Source organism: Talpa occidentalis, unplaced genomic scaffold (assembly GCF_014898055.3).
Source record: "Talpa occidentalis isolate TD23 unplaced genomic scaffold, MPIMG_talOcc4v2.1 talOcc4.4, whole genome shotgun sequence".
In the NCBI taxonomy this organism is placed as follows: domain Eukaryota; kingdom Metazoa; phylum Chordata; class Mammalia; order Eulipotyphla; family Talpidae; genus Talpa; species Talpa occidentalis.
This window is the reverse complement of record NW_023604295.1, coordinates 130,608,834-130,629,147: the sequence shown is the minus strand read 5'-3', so window position 1 is coordinate 130,629,147 and position 20,314 is coordinate 130,608,834. Positions and strand designations below refer to the sequence as shown.

Here is a 20,314-nt window from a genome sequence, read left to right as displayed (position 1 = left end):
AAAGATTTATTTATTTATTTATACAAGCACTGGGTACAGTCAGAAGCACAGGAGGGTGAGAGAATTCACCAGAGTCAGAGCGGGGAGCAGAACAGGCAGAAGGACCGAAGTACACTGCTGAGGGGAGCAGGGGGCGCGGAGGAGAGGTCTGGACACCATGTGGGACCCTTGCCTGGTGACCGCTGCGCCACCAGGGAGGGCCAGCAAAATCTGGTTTATCGTAATCTTACATAAAAAGATCATAATTTATCTTGGATTCTTTCTTGCTGCCCATTTCACTGTATCTCAGGCCCTGAGGAATAAAGTGCTAGCTCGTGGTGGCATTAGCTGTTTGTCTCAGGACTGTTGTTAAATCGTATGATCGTCATTCAGACTTGTTTTTTTAAGTTTTGTCACTTAATACTTTGTTTTCAGTGTATAAAATCACTGAATTCATTGACCCACAGCTTTATTATCATTGCATTTTATTTTTGAGGTGAGTCACAGTTTGTTCTGTGTTGTTTCTCTGCTTCAAAAAACTGAAATGGTTATTATATGAATTTTGTAAAAGGGGTTACTTCAAGTTATAAAAACATCAATACCCAACAGATAAATTGGATAAGTACCTGGACTGACAATTGATATGAAAGGTATGAGGATTCAGAAAAGATTGTTGTGTATTAACTGACTTTTTGAAAGCTCTTTTCTTTTTGTTCCAACAATCTCACTTCTAGAAATGCATCCTATAAAAAGTAACTAAAAGGTAGAACAAAAAGTTATGGATAACGGAGTTCATGTTAGTATGTCTGGGATAGCAAAAAAACAGAGCCATCTGCAGTAAGCCCAAACAAGCGGTCAATTCCTAGAATACTGTATGTAGTATGTGATAAAAATCACAATATTGAAGGCTAGAATACCCTCAAAATACACAATATTGTATATGATCTCAAAAAGACAAAATAGGGCCTCCCCTGCTGGCGCAGGCAGTTGAGTGCTGGGCTGCAAAGCTGCCCGCAGCCTCTGCAGCACTGGTTCAATCCCCAGCCACCAGCAAGGGTCCCACATGGTGCGCAGACCTCTCCTGCCATACCCGCTGCTCTCCTCAGCAGTGTATTTTGCCAGTTTGCCTGTTCTGTTCCCCACTCTGTCTCCGGTGAATTCTCTCACCCTCACGCACATCCGTACTGTATCCCGGTTCTTGTATAAATAAATAAATAAATCTTTAAAAAAAAAAAAGGCACAATACCCACCTGGACATATTAAAGAATTATGTTTTATGGGTAGGGATTAGAAAGGATAGGCACAACTAAAGACATCTTGTTTTCCTATGATAGTTTATTTTTCTTGGGAGAAACAACATTAGTCTGCTGTTTGTTATAATCAATAAAAGTGAGAAGAAAAAAGTATCTGGAAGAAAGTTAAAAGTAAACAAGAGAAGATTGTTCTTAGCAGTTCTTTTCAGTGCCCTGTCTGCTGGTACTGCCCTGAGCCCAATTAATATGCTGTTTGTTCCTCTATCCACATTTTCTCAAGTTTTTTTAGTTCTTTATGACTCTTAAGTCACTTGCAAGTGCTAAAAAAGGAATGAACAAAGTATATACTAAAAATATTTTCACTAGTGGGAATTTGGAAATTTTGTTTTAAAATTTGCATGAGCTTTTTTATTATATCCTTAGGAGACTAACTAGAAGCCAAATCTCAATGCTTCTGTCAAAGATTAGGCACAGAACATTTGGATTCTTTTGGGAAGATAACTGCTTTCCTTTGGATATACATGCATTTGGGAAGTAATGGTATAGAATTCTACCACCACCCCCTCTGTTTAGGCTATTCAGTATTTATTTTTTCACTGCAATTTCCAAATATTTGAATACTTTAATTTTTCACATTAGTGAGGAAAATCCTTTTGCTTCTGGACTTTCTACTATACATTGTTTTCTTAGTGGAACCTAGTACTTTGTCCAAAGTACAAGGACATGTGTTGACTATTCAATGTATTATAATGGAATGGAACTGTATGGTAGATAATACTTACTGAATTGTGTATTGCTGTAAGAACTAGCGATTCCTGTGACTTCTCCCCCAGGGTCCAGGAGGTGAGGCTGGTGAGGAAGCTGTAGATGAAGGCACCAGTCAACAAGCCAGTTTTGCTGTAAACAAGCTACGGGAGCTAAATGAGAAACTTGAATATAAAAGGCAAGCTCTAAATTCTATTCAAAATGCACCAAAACCTGACAAGAAGGTAACTCTTTTAATTTCAAGGTTGTCTTTGAAAGTTTCCATTTTTCTAATTTGGTATCATATAGTTTCTGTTTATGTTGAAGTGCACACTTGAAAATTTTAACTGTGAGTTCCTTTGTTATTTCTTTGCTTCTAATGTAGAATTAGAAAAGCCTTTGTTTTTAATCTTTTGTGATGGGGGGTTCCTTCCCAGTAACTCTTCCTTATCTGGCTTGCCTACACTTCCTTTGGGGGTAAGGGCAAAGCTTTCTCTTGTCCCAGAGTCATTTCTGGACATGTGTTGACTACTCAAGGACAGTCTTTTTTTTTTCCCCCAATAGTACAAGTGCAATTTAGAGAATCTCACTGACTTGTAAAAAAAATAGTTTTGTGAAAAACCAGTAGAATTTGAAAGTTTGGAAGTGTAAACAAGCATCTCACTAACTAACATTTCTCAACCCCAAGTACTCGTGTGATTTTCTGCTTTGTATTTGTGCCTCCTTTGGAATCCAACAAGGAGACTTTCTCAGACAGGTAGGGCTGAGGCTCGTTGGTCTGCCAGATTCATCTCCTTTCATGTTTTCTGAATGTGTGTTCAGAAACATAAGCGATGAATAAATACATGATGCAGTTCTGGTCACTGTGAAGAATCGAAGAAATAGCCTAACTCTTACCCTTAAGGAGCAAGCGTTCTGACTGTGACACCAAAACATACTCACAGGAACATGGAACAGGTAGTCACAGCCCTCACTGATGATGAAAGGCAGGACAGCAGCAGAGGCTGGGAGTGCTCCCTGCAGGCTGAGGGTGAAGGAGTCCTTGTAGACTTTGTGCTCAGGTGAGGTTGGGTGCAGAGCTACTGACCTCAAATTACAGAATTACATCATGCTGTAGGTTTTGTCATAGAAGGAGGAGATGGTGAGTATGGCATATAAAAATATTCTTTTTTTTAATTGTGGCAAAATATACATCACATTAAATTTATCACTTGAAGTTGCACAGTTCGGTATCATTATGTACATTCATATTGTTAACCATCATTCTGTTCCCAGAATTCAGTTCATCTTGCAAAACTGAAAGCTCTGTACCCATTAAACAATTCCCTACCCTACTCTCTGCCCCCTGGCAGCCACTTTTCTGCTTTGTCTCTTACCAGTTTATCTGCTCTGAATACCTCTTGAGTGGAATCGTGCACTATCCATTGTTTCACTTAGCATAATGTGTTCAGGGTTCATCCAAATGGTAGTATGTGTCACAATTTCATTTTTTTATAGCTGAATAATACTCGGTTGCATGTATGTACATTTGTCCATCCATCCATCCATCCATCCATCCATCCATCCATCCATCCATCCATCCATCCATTCCATCCATTCCATCCCTCCATCCCTCCGTGGAGACTTGGTTTGTTTCTTCATTTGGGCTACTGTGAATAATGCTTTTCCATGAACATGGTTGTACAAATATCTTCAAGATCCTGCTTTCACTTCTTTTGGGTATATGCTCAGAAGTGTAATTGCTGCATCAAGTAGTAATTGTTTTCAGCTTTTTTGAGGCATCTTCATACTATTTGTCCACATTGGTGGCACCACTTTACCTTCTCAACTGCAGTGCATAAGGGCTTCAGTTTCTCCACATCCTCACCAACACTTGTTATTTTTCTGTTTGTTTTTGATTTTGGTAATTATCTTAGTAGTATAAAATGGTATCTCATTGTGGTTTTAACTTGCGTTTTCCTTATGAGTGGTGATTTTGTTACCGGAGGTCACGGTCCTGCCACTCGAACTTAAATGTCCCAAACAACCATCTTTTCAAGCATCCGACTAACCTGCTCTCCATACACTCATCCTGGTCGGAGGTATACCGGTTCCCATGCAGCGTGTGGCAGGTCCGTAGCCTCAGGCTGGTGTTGAGCATCTTTTCATGAACTTTTTGAATATTTATATACATAGCTTTGGAGAAATGTATGTTCAGGTCCTTTGCCTACTTTTGAATCAGATTGCTTGCTTGTTTTTGTTGGTGAGTTTTAAGAGTTCTCTGTGTATTTCCTATCAAACATGTGCTTTGCTAATGTTGCTTCCCATTCTGTGAGTTGCCTTTTTGTTACATTGACTGTATTCTTTATATATAATTTTGACTTACTTGAAGTGTGATTTGTCTTTATTTTCTTTTATTGCCTATGTCTTTGGTGTCATAGCTAAGCTCTTGACCAGTTCCAGGTCATGGAGCTCCCACCAGGCTTCCTTTTAAGAATTTTATTTTCTTAGTTTCTGTTGGTTTTTCATCCATTTTGAGTTTTGTATTTATAGTGTTAGGTAAGGGTTCATCTCCATTGTTTTTTATATGAAAAATCCAGTTTTCTCAGCATTGTTTGTTGAAAAGTCTGTCCTTTACCCACTGATGGTGTTGACACCACTTTTGTAAATCTTTTGACCATATTTGCACGGGTTTATTTCTTGGTTCTGTGTTTTACTACATTGGTCTGTGTGTCTTCATGCCAGTACCATACTGTTTTGGTTTATATGCTTTTGCAGTAAGTTTGAAATCATGAAGTGTGAGTCCTTTAGCATTGTTCTCTTTTCATAATGACTTAGTTATCCAGTCTAACTTGAGATTCCATATAAATTTTATGATGACTTTTTTAATACAAAAAATCATTGGGATATTGATAGGGATTGCACTGAACCTGTAGATTGCTTTATGTAGCACTAATTATCTTAGCAATATTTAGTCTTCCAATCAATGAACATGGGATGTCTCTCCACTTGTTTCTTTCTTCTTTAATTTCTTTCATCAGTGTTGATAGTTTTTCATTTGGGAATCTTTCACTTCTTTCCTTATATTAATCAATAAGTATTTTATTACTGTTTATGCTTTTGTAAATGAAATTGTTTTCTTTATTTTTGGATTGTCCATTGTTAGCGTATAGGTTCAGTAGAATTTAGTGTATTGATTGTGTATCCTGCTATTTTTCTGAACTGCATGGAGTTTTAAATGGTTACATAAACCCAGCTTGTTTTCCCTATGGCAGATTGTTTCCAAGCTGAAAGATGAAATAATTCTCATTGAGAAAGAACGGACGGACCTTCAGTTGCACATGGCAAGAACAGATTGGTGGTGTGACAACCTTGGCATGTGGAAAGCCTCCATCACCAGTGGTGAGGTAGGTTTGACTGCTTTTCCTCTCAATTGACTTTACTTTGTCAGATAAGATTTTGTCCTGAGCTTTAAAGTGCAGAATAGAAAACCTGCATTTATTCTTTAGACTGTGTCTGTCCTACTTTCCTTCCCCTTCACTGTGGTTCATCCATGACTGGAAGCTGCGCTATGCTGATCAGTGTAGATACGCTTTCACCCGACTTCAGAGAGCAAGTTGTCCTTTTTCACTGGAATTGAAAGCAACTTTGGATAGGAATAATTAATGTCCTTGAATTACCAATTTATTTTTCCATTGAGGGTTGAAAATGATGGAACGCACTGTCTGGCTTCTAATTGTTCCATTTTGCTGATTTCAATTGCTCAAATCTCAGTAGCTCTAAGATCTTTAATAATGAATGTATTTTCCTTTGAATTAGAAAATATCTTGCTATTCTCTGAGGGATATGGAATAATAGTTTTCAGAATATATTGTACCCCTTTTCTTTTGTCTATAAGCTAATTGCATTTAAGGGAAAAATACCCATAGGCATTTTCAGTGTTAGTGTTGACAACTCCTACCTTCCCACCTACCCTGTTATCTGTCATGCCCACTATTGTAATGCACAAATAACAAGATCCTGAGTCAGATAATGCTAACTTTTGCCTCATTATTGTTTCAAATGGCTTGTCAAGTACTCAGCTCCTTGGATTTGCATAGGCCTTCCTGCCAACTTATCCTTGCTCATCTCTACCTTTCCTGTGAACTGAGCATAGGGGCACTCTTCCTGGGGAAGGACTTAAAACTCACAATCTTAAATCCACCTCTGGATTATGTAGCAAAACAAAGTTTGTTCTCCAAGAGTCGATCTGAAAGCACATTTTGTGAAAGCGTCACCGGGTACCCTTAGCACATCTTTGGCACTTGTTAGAGTCCCCATCAAGGTGAATTGCAGGGCAATACATTTAGTTTGAGAGCAGGTAGAAGGAAGTGGATCAGGGAAGGTTGTGCTCAGTCTTGGAATACCATGTAGAAACCCTGCTTAATTGTAAATGGAATTATCTTAGAGTGGGAGTCTAGGAAGGGGAGGGAGTAGGTTCAGGGGTTTATAATGTCAAAAGGGTAGTAGTGAAAGCCTGTGGGAGGGAAGGAATACAGCATCCATCACCTTCTTTGTTTTGCCTATAATATTAAATTCATCTTCCAAAAGCAAATTAAGGGAAGAAGGAAAGGAGGCATTTGCCTTGATAATTAGTTGTGACTCAGAAGCTTGCTGTGGCACCTTAATTACCAAAAAGATTAACAGAGGGGTCACCTGACTGCCAGAGTTGACAAGCAGTCCCCCTAGGGAAGGTGTGCATTGTGCCAGGCTCTCCTGAGTTTTCATTCTGCCTGGCCACTTACTACTGTGTTGTCCCTAGGACAGTCAATGACCCCATCGTGCCTCCACTTCTCCATCCTCCAGTGAGATCATAGGGTCAGCAGAGCTCAGCAAATCTTGCATTTCTTTCCTTTGCCTTTCTTGCTGACTGTCAATTTGTGATTCTAATTCATGCTTAAATTCAGTCTATCTCCTTCAACTATTTGTGTTAATAATAATAATGGCCTGTTCTGAATTATGTCTTCCAATGTAAATTTCATGAAAATAGAGTCATGGTTTGTTGAATCCTAAAGTTAAACTTGGGAACCCCTCGTCCTTAGAGAGGTTTCGGTATACCTCACACCTGTTTCTTGCTTTTAATGTGTTTTTCAGTGACAGTCAGCATGTAAAGTTTGCAGCAATAGTTTTCTTTTGCTATATAACAAATGGGAACAAATTTCATGACTTAAAGCATACCCACTGGTTAGCTCACAGGTAGGTGAGAAGTCCAGCACTACATGACCAGGTCCTCTGCTCATTGTATCACAAGGTGAAATCAAGATGTTGACCAGACTGAGCTCTTGTCTGGAGACTGGGGAAAAACCCACTTCCAAGCTCATTTCAGTCACTGGCGAAATTGGATTCTAGTGGTGATAGCATTGAGGCCTCTGCTCTCTCACTGCAGTAGATGTTCTTGCAGACCCTTACCTGTGGCCCCTCCATCTTCAGGCGACCAGTAGCATGGCAGGTCCTTAGTGTCCTTCCAGTCTTTCTGACTCCTCTTCCACTACTAGCCAGAGAACTCTCTCAGCTTGCAAAGGGCTCATATGATTAGGTTGAGCCCACCCACATGGTCTCCCTGTTTTCAGGCCATACAACCTGGCCTTGTCACCTGAGCAGAATCTACCCCAGTCACGGTCCCAGGAGTCATGCAGGGCCTACACACGGGTGGAGAGAAATCGTGCCCTCCATATCCACTCACTGTGGTTTGTTTTTTTTTTTTTTTTACTCACTGTGTTTTTTGTTGTGTTGTTTTTTTACCCCCAAGGTTACGGAAGAGAATGGTGAGCAAATGCCCTGTTACTTTGTCTTGGTAAGCCTGCAAGAAGTTGGAGGAGTTGAAACTAAGAACTGGACAGTCCCCAGAAGGCTCAGTGAGTTTCAGAATTTGCACCGGAAACTTAGTGAGGTATGAATACTTGTGAACACAAAGGTTTGGAATTACTGATCAAAAAGAGATTTACGAGTTCATTCCTATTTTTATACATAAAATTGATACTTCTCTTGAAATGGGCAAAGTGGCATTTTCAGCCTGACATTTGGAAATTTACATATAGTTCCAGCTGGCTAGCTTTATCTAGATCCTTCAAGGCAGATAGCTGTCTGATCTCTATTACTAAATAGTGAATTGCTGTAGAGCCCTGGAACTGGAAGAGACCAAGGGGTCAGCTGGGTCCAGTAGTTTTTAAGCTGCCAGTTGTGACCCATTAGTGGAAATAATTAATGATATCAGTTATGAGTTGCAGCAATAGGAAGAGAATAGGCTATAATGGGTTTCCCCATTTAAAGTAAGGGAGTTAGTAAATGTTCCAGTTGAAAGCATAGGCCCTGAGCCAGCCTGCTCATGTTTGGGTCCTGGCTTTTCTCCCTCCTCGCCATGCGAGCTGGGAGTTGTCATCAGTCTCTGTGCCTCTTCTTCATCACTGAAATACAAATACTGGCAGCACCTACCTCATCTGCCTCATGAAGTTGTTGTGAGAAATACGGGAATCAGTGTTCACATAGTAAACATTGTACTATTATTATTATTAACAGTATTAATGAGCATTGTTCCATAGAGCTTTCTTTTCAGTTTTACTGTGTGTATATAGTATACATGTGGTAAGTGTGTGTATTATGAATTGCAGTGTAGCATATATTTCCTACTACTATAGGTTTTAATTTAAAATGTTTAAAAGCCACTAATATAGATCGATTCTTTCACTTGATACATGAGAGGAACTGATCCCAGAGAGTTTAGTTGGATTGTCAGAGGATGTAAACATAGTGGCCAAGCCAAGAGTAGAATGCAGCTTGTCTTACTTTCAGTTCCTTATTCTTCCATTGTTCTTAGGAATTGCATTTTCTCTAACTCTCCTCCTACTGGAGGTAGTTGCTCTATGTTCCAGAAAAAGTCCAGTCACTTCTACTCTTATTTATTTTTTCTTGCTCAGACTGAACTGATGGTGACATAACCCTGTTTACCTCTTGGACCCCTCTTTTGCAATGAAATATGTCTGTTTCCTTTAATATTTTCTCTTAGGGTGACTTTAAAAAACCCTTTTAATACCTAACTTCATATAGGTTAAACTGCTCTTAAAAGGATAGTGGTCAAAGCCAGTTATTACACTACAGTGTTTCTCAGATGAGCTGTGGTCACCCTTGCAGTGTGGAAAGCAAACCAGTTATCTTAATACAAGAATATAGTTTTTCAAAAGTTGTTGAGTAAAGTTGACACTACAGAAAAGGGTCATTGAGAAACCAAAGCAGAAGAAAGGAAAAATGTATGTGGCGAATAAAATACACTTGAAAACCAAAAGCAATGACCCTGAAGCATCAGAGGGAAACAAATCTTACGAAATTGTGTGTCTGTCATCAGTGTTGTCTTCCTTCCCTCATCTTGTGGCCACATTACTGGGTTCTCCTCTCGCACTGTGTATTTCTTATTCTGTGAGTTTTCATTTTTTTTGAAAGAACACTTCCTGTGGACAGCTGTGACAGGAAACACCTTTTCAGGTCCCTGGTCCCTGGGGATTTTAATCTTTCTTTTCTTCTCTCTCTGTTTGTTTCATTTCTCTAAAATTTTACCTTGAATTTGAGGCCTGATTTGTATATCCTCCTGGATAAATGCTGTTTCTCTTGTGGTGCCTTAGGAGGCTGTGTAGGTTTTCCTCTCCTACCACCTGAAGCACTTCACTGAAATCTCTTGGCTGCTGTGACTCTTGTGTGTTCTAGTGGTACAGAGGGGATGAAACGCTAGCAGGCAAGCTCTGTGCGCCCTTGCTCGTTTGTCCCAGTTGATGTCACTAAGCAGATTCAAATGGCCTCAGTGCCCTAATGAAGGCCAGTGTTTGGAAATGGGGCAGAGTCTGGGGCATCTGGAATCCACTGCCCTCTTATTGTCTGGGGGGACAGCTGACAGAGTCCTGTGGGCACTGGCATGATAAAAACATGGACTTTATAGTCAGACTGAGCTGGGTTTTAACCCTGATCCTCAGTTGACTCATATGTAAAATCTGGACGGTTAATAATTCCCATCACATAGAGCTTCATGCATGCTGCGCTTCTAGTGCAGTGTCTGGAGGAATGCTGGGCTTACCCCATAGGGGTCAATTGGTCATTATTACCTATTAGTGTATTAATATATTTATATCATTAAGTTTGCCATTGAGAGCCTGAGCTACAACCTTGTTGGTTATAGGTTGGTCGTCTTGTCAACTTTGATAACCTTTTAGGGAGATGTTGAGAAAACCCTTTTCTTAGGAGAAAGTGTCTGCACCCAGCATACTGTGCTGTGTGTATCATGCAAATCCATGTCATCAGCCCGGCCTCAGGATTTCCAAGCCTCTAGGCATTCATGGACCTAGGGATAAGTTAGCTTTTTCTATCAAATGTCCCATTCCTGTAGACTCCTTCAACCTGACTAGAAAAGGTAGATTTTCCACTAATCTGAAGGGAAGCTACACTCCTATATTTATTGCAGCCCTATTGACAATAGCCAAGCTATGGATACAACCGAAGTACCCAAATACAGATGTGCGGAACAAGAAGTGGTAATATACATAATGGAATACTACTCAGAGGTCAGAAAAGACAACTCCTGACATTTGTGGCAACATGGATGGAACTGAAAAGGAATTATACTAAGTGAAAGCAAGCCAGGAGAAAGATAAACCAGGTGGTGCCTCTAATAGGTGGAATATAGAGAATCCATACAAACGGTCAGACAAGACATTTAAAACCTACCCTTGAAAGCTGACCTGAGAACGGAGGCATCCAGAGCAGGAGGAGGAGAGAAGGGAAGAGGGAGGAGAACAGGGAGGAGAACAGGACTGGGTGAGCTCAGGGACCACAGAGGAGGACCAGGGGTGTTTGGGGGTGGTGTGCTGCAGGGCTGCGCCAAAAGGGGGAGCCACTAGCCTTCCAGTACTAACAGCGATGTAAATCAGTGGAATTTCTATTTAAAAATTTTATTTAAAAAATACTAAAAGGTAGGTTTTCAAGGTTTAAATCTCAGAGGGAATGTGTAAAGAAAGAGACTTGCTTTGTTATAATTCTGAATCTTTTTTTAAGCTTAAAATGTAATCGCAAGACACTAACACTTAATTCTTCCCCTCCACAGTGTTTCCCTTCTTTAAAAAAAGTCCAGTTGCCTTCTCTTAGCAAGCTGCCTTTCAAATCTGTAGATCAGAAGTTTATGGAAAAGTCAAAGAAGCAGTTAAATAAGTTTTTACAGGTAAGCAACTGAAAAGTTTCGGTTTGAGAGGAAAAAGTTTATTTTGGGTTACACCATCATCATTCTAAGAGCTTCCTGTTCATTTGCTTCCTAACTTCACAGGCTATGCCAGAGTCTCAAAATATCTTTGGTCTTTTTTTTTTTTTTTGTAATTAAGGCATACTATTCATGCAGAAAATGCAAATGCCATACATGTACAGCTTTCTCCATTTTCATGCACTGAACACACCCTGCAACTAGCACGCAGTCCCAGACCAGATTATTGCTGGAGCCTCTGGCTGCTTCCCATCTCTGCTCCGTACCACAGCAACCACGACCTGGACTCGGGCAGCACAGAGCCTTCCAGTTGTTTCTGAACTTCATACAAAGTTCCTTTGTGTCCGACTTCTTTGACTCAGCGTCATGTTCATGAGCGTCATTCATAGACCTGCTTTAGTGGTGCAGTGTTTGTTTTCATTCTTGTATAGGTTTTCCCTTGAGTGAGTACACTGCAGTCTGTTCATCTGTTGTTGAACATTTGATAGTTTCCAGTTTGAAACCGTTGTAAAGAGTGCTTCTGTTAACTTTCAGGACTTGATTTTTGCTGAATGCATGTTGGATAATACCTAGGGATTGGGACTTCTCAGGTTTTCACAGTGGTTGTAGCAACCTCACACTCTCATATTAGGGTTCTGATTGCCCTGCGACCTCACCAGAACTTTTTTTTTTTCCTTGCCTTTTTCTTCTTAGCCATTCTGGTAGCTGTACAGTAGTGTCTCATTGTGGTTTCAGTTTGCATTTTCCTGACAGCAACGAAGCTATGCACCAGTCCGCACATGACTGGCCACTTGCAACTGTCTGTTGCAGTGTTTTCTGGCTTGTTGATGTCTCTGTCAGGCCGTGTGGAGGGCAGATGTGGTCTCCCTTTCTGTGGATTGCCCTTTTGCTCCTATTCATTTCTTTTAATCATAGAAGTTCTTGAATTAATTTAGTCCAGTGTATCAATTTTTTTCCTTTTATGATTAGTACCTTTGGTGCTTATTAAGAAATCCAAGGTGCTGCAGCTGTTCTAATTTCCTCTAAATACTTTGTTTTCCTTCAGTCTGATTTTAGAGAATAAGGCCAGATGCAAAGGTATACTGTCTTGTGATAGGACTTACTTGAACATAAACTTGATTTATAGCTTCCTTTCCTCTCTCCATGGTCAGATAAGTACATAAAGAACTTCAGGAAACTTCTTGTTTAAGGCGAGTGAAAGCAGTTATATAATCACATAAACAAGTTCTGCTTGGAAGATGGCAGCACAGTGAGGCAAAGCTCTTGCCTGGCTGGATTGCCATCATAGTTGATATGCAGACCATCAAAGAGTGGCTCATTGGTCTTGAATAAAGTGCAAATATGTACTTTGTTCCAACACAAATAATGAAAGTTAAGTTGACTTTCAAACGCGCTGGACGTGTAGGCTGTGTTTTGTTGCGAAGGATGTTTTTTTTGCACTAAGTAGTGTGAACCAGAGGGAGATCTGCAGTATCTCCCACAAGAATGATTAAAGCACCCCAATTTAATCTCTAGAGGATTGTGTGCCATTATGATCATTGAGAATTGATATTATATCTGGGGGAAGGGGAAGTGACTGTAGGTTCAGAATTATGATGAAAGTAAATCCCCCTTTACAGTCGGTTCTGCCTTGTTTGCCATTACCTGAGCTAGCTCCCAGCACAGACATACTCCTGCAGGAGTGATTAATCCTCTTTCTTCCACAGAGTCTACTTTCAGATGAAAGACTGTGTCAGAGTGAAGCACTTTATGCCTTTTTGAGCCCTTCTCCTGACTACCTCAAGGTTATTGATGTGCAGGGGAAAAAACCCACTTTTTCACTATCCTCATTTCTGGAAAGACTTCCTCGCGACTTCTTCTCCCATCAGGAGGTGAGCAGGCTGAACGTTACACCTTGTTCCCCCTCTTTTTTTCTGCAGCATATTTCACCACTTGTCTCTTTGAAGCTCTTTGAAGTAACATAGTTGTTGAAAGCACCTGTTAATGGGGAAAAGGCAAATATGTCCCTTTTCAATTACTGTTGCTGTTATATTTTGGGACGCTGCCCTTGGAAAAGTTAAGATGCAGAAATGAAAAGGTAGGAAGTGAAGTCAGTGTATACAATGGAGCGCATACATCAGCGTTAAGTCTGTGCATAAATCCTCTTCCTTCCCAACCGTCTCTCCCACTGCTTTCCGTCATGGCCATAGCTGTAATTTCTGGCTGTACTTGGCTAACTTAGTTCCATTGCCTCCCATTTATTCCTGAATGCCTTGGAGTTTACGTTATGGTTCATTCACTCTATGAAATTACTCTCTGCAGGTAAGTACCAGTGACCAAATCCACCGACTCCCTATCGCCAGCCCCTTCAAACTCTAGCATTTTTTGATGTTGCCAGACTTCTTATAAATCTGTGCAGCTATAGGGAACTCCTCCTGCCTCTCTGACTTCTCAGTCCTTCCTCTGCTAATACAGTTCCCCCAAATCCTGTTGTTAACCTGCAGCTTGATCCTAGAACTTCACCTTTACCTCTCTGCAGACATTAGAATGAACTTTGCCAGTGGTCCTTCTACTGCCTAATACCTACACCTCTATTCCAGCACTTCTCTGGCTTGTACAGACAGCACGTGTGTATTCGTCAGTCTCCCAGGTAGCCCTGGGCCACTGAGGGTCTGGATCAGTACCCATGATTTTGCACTAGCCAGTTGCCTGACATTATGAGTTTAGAGCTGAAATTTAATGATAGGCATGTTCAGGAAATGAGAATAGCTTAGGTACAGACTAGAAGCTTGACTCAGAGCTTTCAGAATAACTAAATTACCTTAATATATACATATTTTCTTTATAAACTAGTGAATTTAAAATCACTTAAGTTAAAAGTTAAAAAACCCTTTTAAAACTCAGAAGGATTAGGAAACTAGTTCATTGTGTACTAATTCACTCCTTATTACTAATTTTTTTAAATTAGTATTGAATTAGGGTTATACTTTTTGTCCCCTTTATTGGAAATGCAGGAATTTCAGCATGTAGGAAGGTTGAAGGATTATGTAAGGTTGAAATTTGAACACAAGGTTTGGAATTTATCCTCGACAAAGGAGAACAACTATGCCAATTTTTTTGAGTGAGTGATCTGCTTCCTCTTATTTTTCTGTACCCCAGGAAGAGACAGAGGAGGACAGTGACCTGTCAGACTATGGTGATGATGTGGATGGGAAGAAGGATTCCCTGGCAGAACCATGCTTCATGTTGATTGGGGAGATTTTTGAACTTCGAGGAAGTAAGCCTATTCATAATTATTTGGTGGTACTTACTGATTAAGTGGTTAGCTTAATGTTCCTTTTTTCCTTTTAAAGGCCAGTGAGACACTGTGCTAGGAGCTGAGGATAGAGCCTTGAGACCAGTGTTCTATCTACTCAGAGAGCACAGGGTGTGATCCCCGCACCATGGTCCTTTGAATACGGAAAGGTGGAATGGTTTTGATTTCTTTTGATGTAATTTAGCATAGCCTCATGGCTTTAGCACCAAAAGGTGTACAAAAAAGAAATTTTATACAGCAGAGGAGAAAGAACCTTGTTAAAAGTGAGGTTTTGGTATTGCTTAAGGTAGTGGTATGGCCATGGACATAGAAATGCCTCAAACCTACCTCTTAGCCTCCTTTCTTCCCCTGGTAGGAGGGATTAGGAGTGGAGAGGTAGGGAAATTTTGCCCCGGGGGCATTTGCCAACATCTGGAAACATTTTTAGTTGTCACAACTTTGGGGACAGTGCAGCTGTCATCTTGTGAGTAGACACCAGCAGCGTACTCAGAACAAAGAGTTACATTTCCCAAAATACAACAGTAGCAAGGGTGAGAAGTCCTAGTAGTTCTTGAAGGAGATAGACCTAGCAGAAGCAATAACAAAGTGAGGATCAAGCAACCATTTTGATAGGAATTGCAGAAGTTCCTGTCCCCTAAAGCAGTGCTGGAGGAAAAGGTCAAACTACTATTTTGCCTGGTCTAGAGTTCTAAATTAGAATGCTGCCACACTTTTCACAGCCCCCCAACTCTCTTAATCATGGGACCAATGTGTTCAGTGATACCTGGAGCCTCAATACTAGCTAGAGGTATGACAGGTGTATAAAGGTATTCCTAACCTCTTAGAGAAGAAAGCAAACGGGAAGAAGGGTTGCAAGACACCTACCACCAATAGAATGTCATGCTGGGAGGGAGCTCTGTCCACTTTGATTAGCCCTTTTCTCTTGGAGCGAAGAAGGCGAGCTGGGACTTGGTCGACTATAGGAAACGGGGTGGAATGTTCTTTCTTATGCATATTCCCTTAGTATGTTACTTACTTTTAGCAAAGGGAAAAATCTCAAAGTGCTGTTATAAACTTCAACATGTCTTATGTGCCTTTTAATCCGTAGTATCTAATACCATGCATAATCCATGGTCAGTGATCCATAAGCATCTAGATGGAGGCACTGATGTTGACTAGGCAAGAAGGTGCCAGAATTAGTTATCTTGGTCACTGAACCTTTTCTTCCCCTAAACCAAAACCAAAATAATAATATATCGATCAAAACCACTTTGGGAATATATGTTTTAGATACAGCTTACAGGAAACAAAATTATATCATATGTAGATTCATCCTTCTGCAAATTTGCACCATGAGGGTCCCAAAAATATAATTCACATTAAGCGATAGACACACTTAAAGTCTGAACTTCAGGCAGAGATTTGTATAAAAGGCTGCTCATTTTAATACAATTTGATTATGAAAAGTTGGAACTAAGCTAATGTTCAGAAATGGGAGTGAGTTTAAATTTAAAAGAAAGGGCCTCCCCGGTGGTACAGCAGTTGGGCGCTGGGTTGCAAAGCTGCCCACAGCCTCTGCAGCACCGGTTCGATCCCTGGCTGCTCCCCGGCCACTGGAGGAGGGTCCCGCATGGCGCGCAGACCTCTCTTGCCGCCCGCTGCTTCCCTCAGCAGTGTACTTCAGTCCTTCTGTCTGCTCTGCTCCCCGCTCTGGCTCTGGTGAATTCTCTCACCCTCCCGTGCTTCTGACTGTACCCAGTGCTTGTATGTATCAATCAGTCAATCAATAAATCTTTAATAAATAAATAAATAAATAAATAAGGCTCATCCTAGCACTTAAAAAAAAATTTAAAAGAAATACCTATATGATGGACTGTCATTCACATACTGAAGATCTTTCTAGATCAAAAAGCTGTAGGTGTTCCATAGAATAGTCACTTTAAGGTAATACTGATAATTAATTCAATGTAGGCAGAATAACTAGTCCTTAAGATATATACTGGTCTTTAACTTAGTTCATTAGAGACTGAAAAAACTAGCCCTCCACCCAGAGTCTGACTTGTCCTCAGTGAAATCTGGCCCTTTAAGCCACGACTTCTCCCGTTTCCCATAGAGTTAATGAGATTGAGGAACGCTACCTTAGCCTTCTGCCAGTGTATTTTTTTTGTGGCCCAAAGAGATTGAGTCTAGGCGAGGTATCAGAGCCAGTCAGAGCGAGGATAAGGCTCAAAATCCTGTCTGCAGTGTGCATTTCCTGTCTGCTCAAAAGCATATTTGGTTTTGCTAGTGACATTTTAGAGCGGAATAAATAGAACATCATTTATAATGAGATGTGATATATTTGCCATCAGCAAAACCCTCATTTGTGCAGCTGCCTCTGTTTCCTTCAGCAGATGAGTCCTTGGAAGGAGTAATGGGGCTATTTTGGATGTGGCTTGGTTGTGGGGGCTGGGATGGGAAAGGATAGCAAAAGTAGCGGAGTTAAGGGACTGTCAGTGACGGGAGAGAACTTGTGGCAAGACGATTTTTGGTTCCTGCTCTTGCTCATGTGCAGAAAGGGCCCAGTTATACAACCTGGGGAAAAAAAGTGTAACCAGTCATGCAGCTGCCAGGCATTCTTTCGTAGTGGCACAGGTGCGCAGACCCTCTGGGTCTACCCTAGAAAGAAAGGCAGAGTCACGTTATCACTGCTGCCTGACGAGCTAAATGCCAGCCCCAATTGAACAAGTCTGCAGGCTGGCAACATGCTCTGAATGCTTCCGGAACTTGAAGGCCTTTTGAAGCAAGACTTGACTTTTTCTTGGAAGATCAGTAACACTACTTTAACTGGACGTTTAGATCTAACTAAGAAGTTAGAAATCAGACTGTTTTAAAATCTAGTACCAAGTCTATGTCAATTGTTGGTTTTTGCTTGTGTGGCTTCCCTAGTAGCAGAGGTTACTTCTTGTCAGTTTTCTTTTTTTATTTTTTAAAAGTTTTATTTATTTATTTATACATGAACCGGGTACAGGCCAAATGCGTGGGATGGTGAGAGGATTCACCAGAGACAGAGTGGGGAACAGAATAGGCAGATTGAGGGAATACACTGCTGAGGGGAGCAGTGGGCGAGTCAGGAGAGGTCTGCTGCACCATGTGGGACCCTCACTGGCCGGCTGGGATCAATCCGGCTCTGCAGAGGCTGTGGACAGCTTCACAGCGCTGAGCTCAACTGCCTGTGCCAGCAGGGAGGCCCTCTTGTCAGTTTTCTGACTGTAGGAACCTTGAGTTTCTAGCTTCATTATCATTAGAATCCAGTATGAATCTCATTTTCTCAGTAGCCAAACATTCCAATGAATGGAAGTGAATATATAAATGGAAAATTTGATTAGATTCCAACTTGTGGATCTAAAATATCCTCACAGCATTTCTTTGCTTTTTGATTTATATTCATATTCTATACCTATAAAAATATGTCTCTGTATTAATAATAAGGCTTAAATTTGTAGAATCCTTCACTCACAGGGTCTTTCACATAAAATATTGACAATACCCTCCAACCAAAATAGCTGCCTGTCAGTATTGTCCTTTTCCAGATGAAGGCACTTATGCTCAGAGGTGATTTTTGCCCAGCCGCTCTTGAAGTGGCATGGAAGAGTGAATTCACATCTCCCCTCGGGATCCTGGCTCTTCACTGTTCACCTTTCATTCCCCACCGACATAAATATATATATAAAAGGATGCAGCGATCTGCAAACCACCATCCTAGTGGGAATAGTTAGAGCCATCAACTCATTAATATTTCAAAATGTTTGTCAACATTTGACTGCAGATGTTTCTCATTCAGAGCAGTGTGTTAGAAAATTGAGTTCAGTATGCCAGACAGAAATCTAAACTAGCACTTGCACTGTCTACTAGTCAAAAACAGACATGTTGTCAGGAGCCCAGGGACGTATGAAGTAAAGTATTATTTGCTAACTCAGCTGTTGTTTATGCGCGAAAAGCTATAAAAACTCTTTATTTCCACTCCTTAATTGCTAAGTAGAAATTGAAAGCAAAAAGAATTTTCCTGGGCAGAAGTTTGCTAACCTAGACCCAAGTTCTGCAGATGTCATAGCTCTGACTTGGTGTCAGGACTCAGATTGCGTTACGTGCTAAGATTTGTGCTTTGTGCAGCTATGAAAATGTCATAATTGTGATTTCCCGCAATAACTTATTTTCTTTGATTTATATTTTAGTGTTTAAATGGGTGAGAAGAACCTTAATTGCGCTTGTTCAAGTCACTTTTGGAAGAACCATCAACAAGTGAGTTGCATGAAATTAATATTTGAGTTCATGCCTTACTCTTTGCCTTTGTCCTCAGATTATCTGACAGTGTAATAGCCAGTGATCTTGTTAACAGAAATTATTTTCCTCTATGTCTTGTTTCTGATATGATTCTAAGATTGGATCGGGGAGCAGATTTCTGAAAGAATTTCTCTAGTACAGTAAACTGAAGGCTAAAAGCTTGCACTAGCTTTGGCATTCTGACTGATGAGAATCTTCTGAACAGAATCTTCTGTAGAGATTTCTTTTCATCCTGGTGACTAGCTTGAGTATTTTGGGAATAATGTTGTTATGTTACAGGATGAAAACTTATTTAAAACTTAGACTCTAAGCCAAAATGATAGTAGGATGAGCACCATGTGTCATATCATGGTATTTCTGCCTGTTAATATATGAATGTCCATCAAAGGTGTGTGTGTGTGTATCATAGTATTAAAGCCATATGTATGCTCTATTTTAGATAATCCACATACATACAAATTCAGCTGTAAACCCTATATTCTCCAAGAAAGAAACATTCTGATTTCTTGCACAATAGAAATGTTATTTAGGCAACTACTAAGAGGAAAAAAATAATTTAAAAATAATGTAAAAAAAAATAAGTTTTGAGATGAAATTATCAGATTTCTCCACGTGGAAGATTTAGTTGTGAAATGTATGTATAAGGTTAATCTGATAGTTTTATCATACATATCATAGATTTTTAAGGGAAACATAGTAAAGAATGTTATTTTTTTTTTTAAAGATTTATTCATTTATTTATACAAGCACTGGGTACAGCAGAAGTGCGGGAGGGTGAGAGGATTCACCAGCCAGAACGGGGAACAGAACAGGCAGACTGACGAAACACACTGCTGAGGGGAGCAGCGGGAGTGGCAGGAGAGGTCTGCGCGCTATGTGGGACCTTCGCTGGCGGCCGGGGATGGAACTGGCACTGCAGAGGCTGTGGTCAGCTTCACAGCCCAGCACTCAACTGCTGCACCACTAGGGGAGGCCCAAGAATGTTATTCTTTTTAATAACTTGAAAATAGAATGTATTTTTCTTGTGGTCAGAAAAAGTTCACTTCTGTAAACTAAGACTGATATCTAAGATTTTAAAAAAGTGGTTTTAGAGCCTTGTTTACTCAAAAGAATGGCCTGTTTAACTTAATGTTTCAGACTGAGACGTACTTCTTATCCTATGTATTGACAGCCCTGGATAAAGAAATTTCCAAGAAATTTGTTATTTCAGACTTGTTATTTCCCTTTTCAGAAACATGTTAATTTATTTCCCTTTTCAGAAAGTTTCTGAAACGCACATTTTTCTTGCTCCATTATGATATTGATATTGGTTCTTCGTTATAAAATGAGCAGCTGTGGTTTGAGTAATGAATGCATTTGGCAGTTATTTTCATGGGTCTGGAGGGAGGAATATCATGTAGAGACTTTTCAGGCTACACATTTCAGTCGGCTTTTTATTAGGTAGAGAAATTATGGAGCACCTGGCCCTTTCCTATTTTTTGCCTTTAGCAG

At 40.3% G+C, this 20,314-nt stretch overlaps 1 protein-coding gene across 6 annotated transcripts in view; it reads left to right on the top strand.

The window, feature by feature from the left end:
* SNX25 (sorting nexin 25) overlaps positions 1 to 20,314 on the top strand; it is a 110,605-nt gene that overhangs the window by 85,977 nt on the left and 4,314 nt on the right. For all 6 annotated transcript variants that reach the window (XM_037526364.2, XM_037526363.2, XM_037526362.2 and 3 more), the window contains 7 exons: positions 2,066 to 2,221; positions 5,231 to 5,362; positions 7,744 to 7,884; positions 11,077 to 11,190; positions 12,933 to 13,097; positions 14,365 to 14,482; positions 18,715 to 18,781. In XM_037526364.2, coding sequence (XP_037382261.1) covers positions 2,066 to 2,221; positions 5,231 to 5,362; positions 7,744 to 7,884; positions 11,077 to 11,190; positions 12,933 to 13,097; positions 14,365 to 14,482; positions 18,715 to 18,781 — 893 coding nt within the window. The remainder of the gene's footprint in view (positions 1 to 2,065; positions 2,222 to 5,230; positions 5,363 to 7,743; positions 7,885 to 11,076; positions 11,191 to 12,932; positions 13,098 to 14,364; positions 14,483 to 18,714; positions 18,782 to 20,314) is intronic.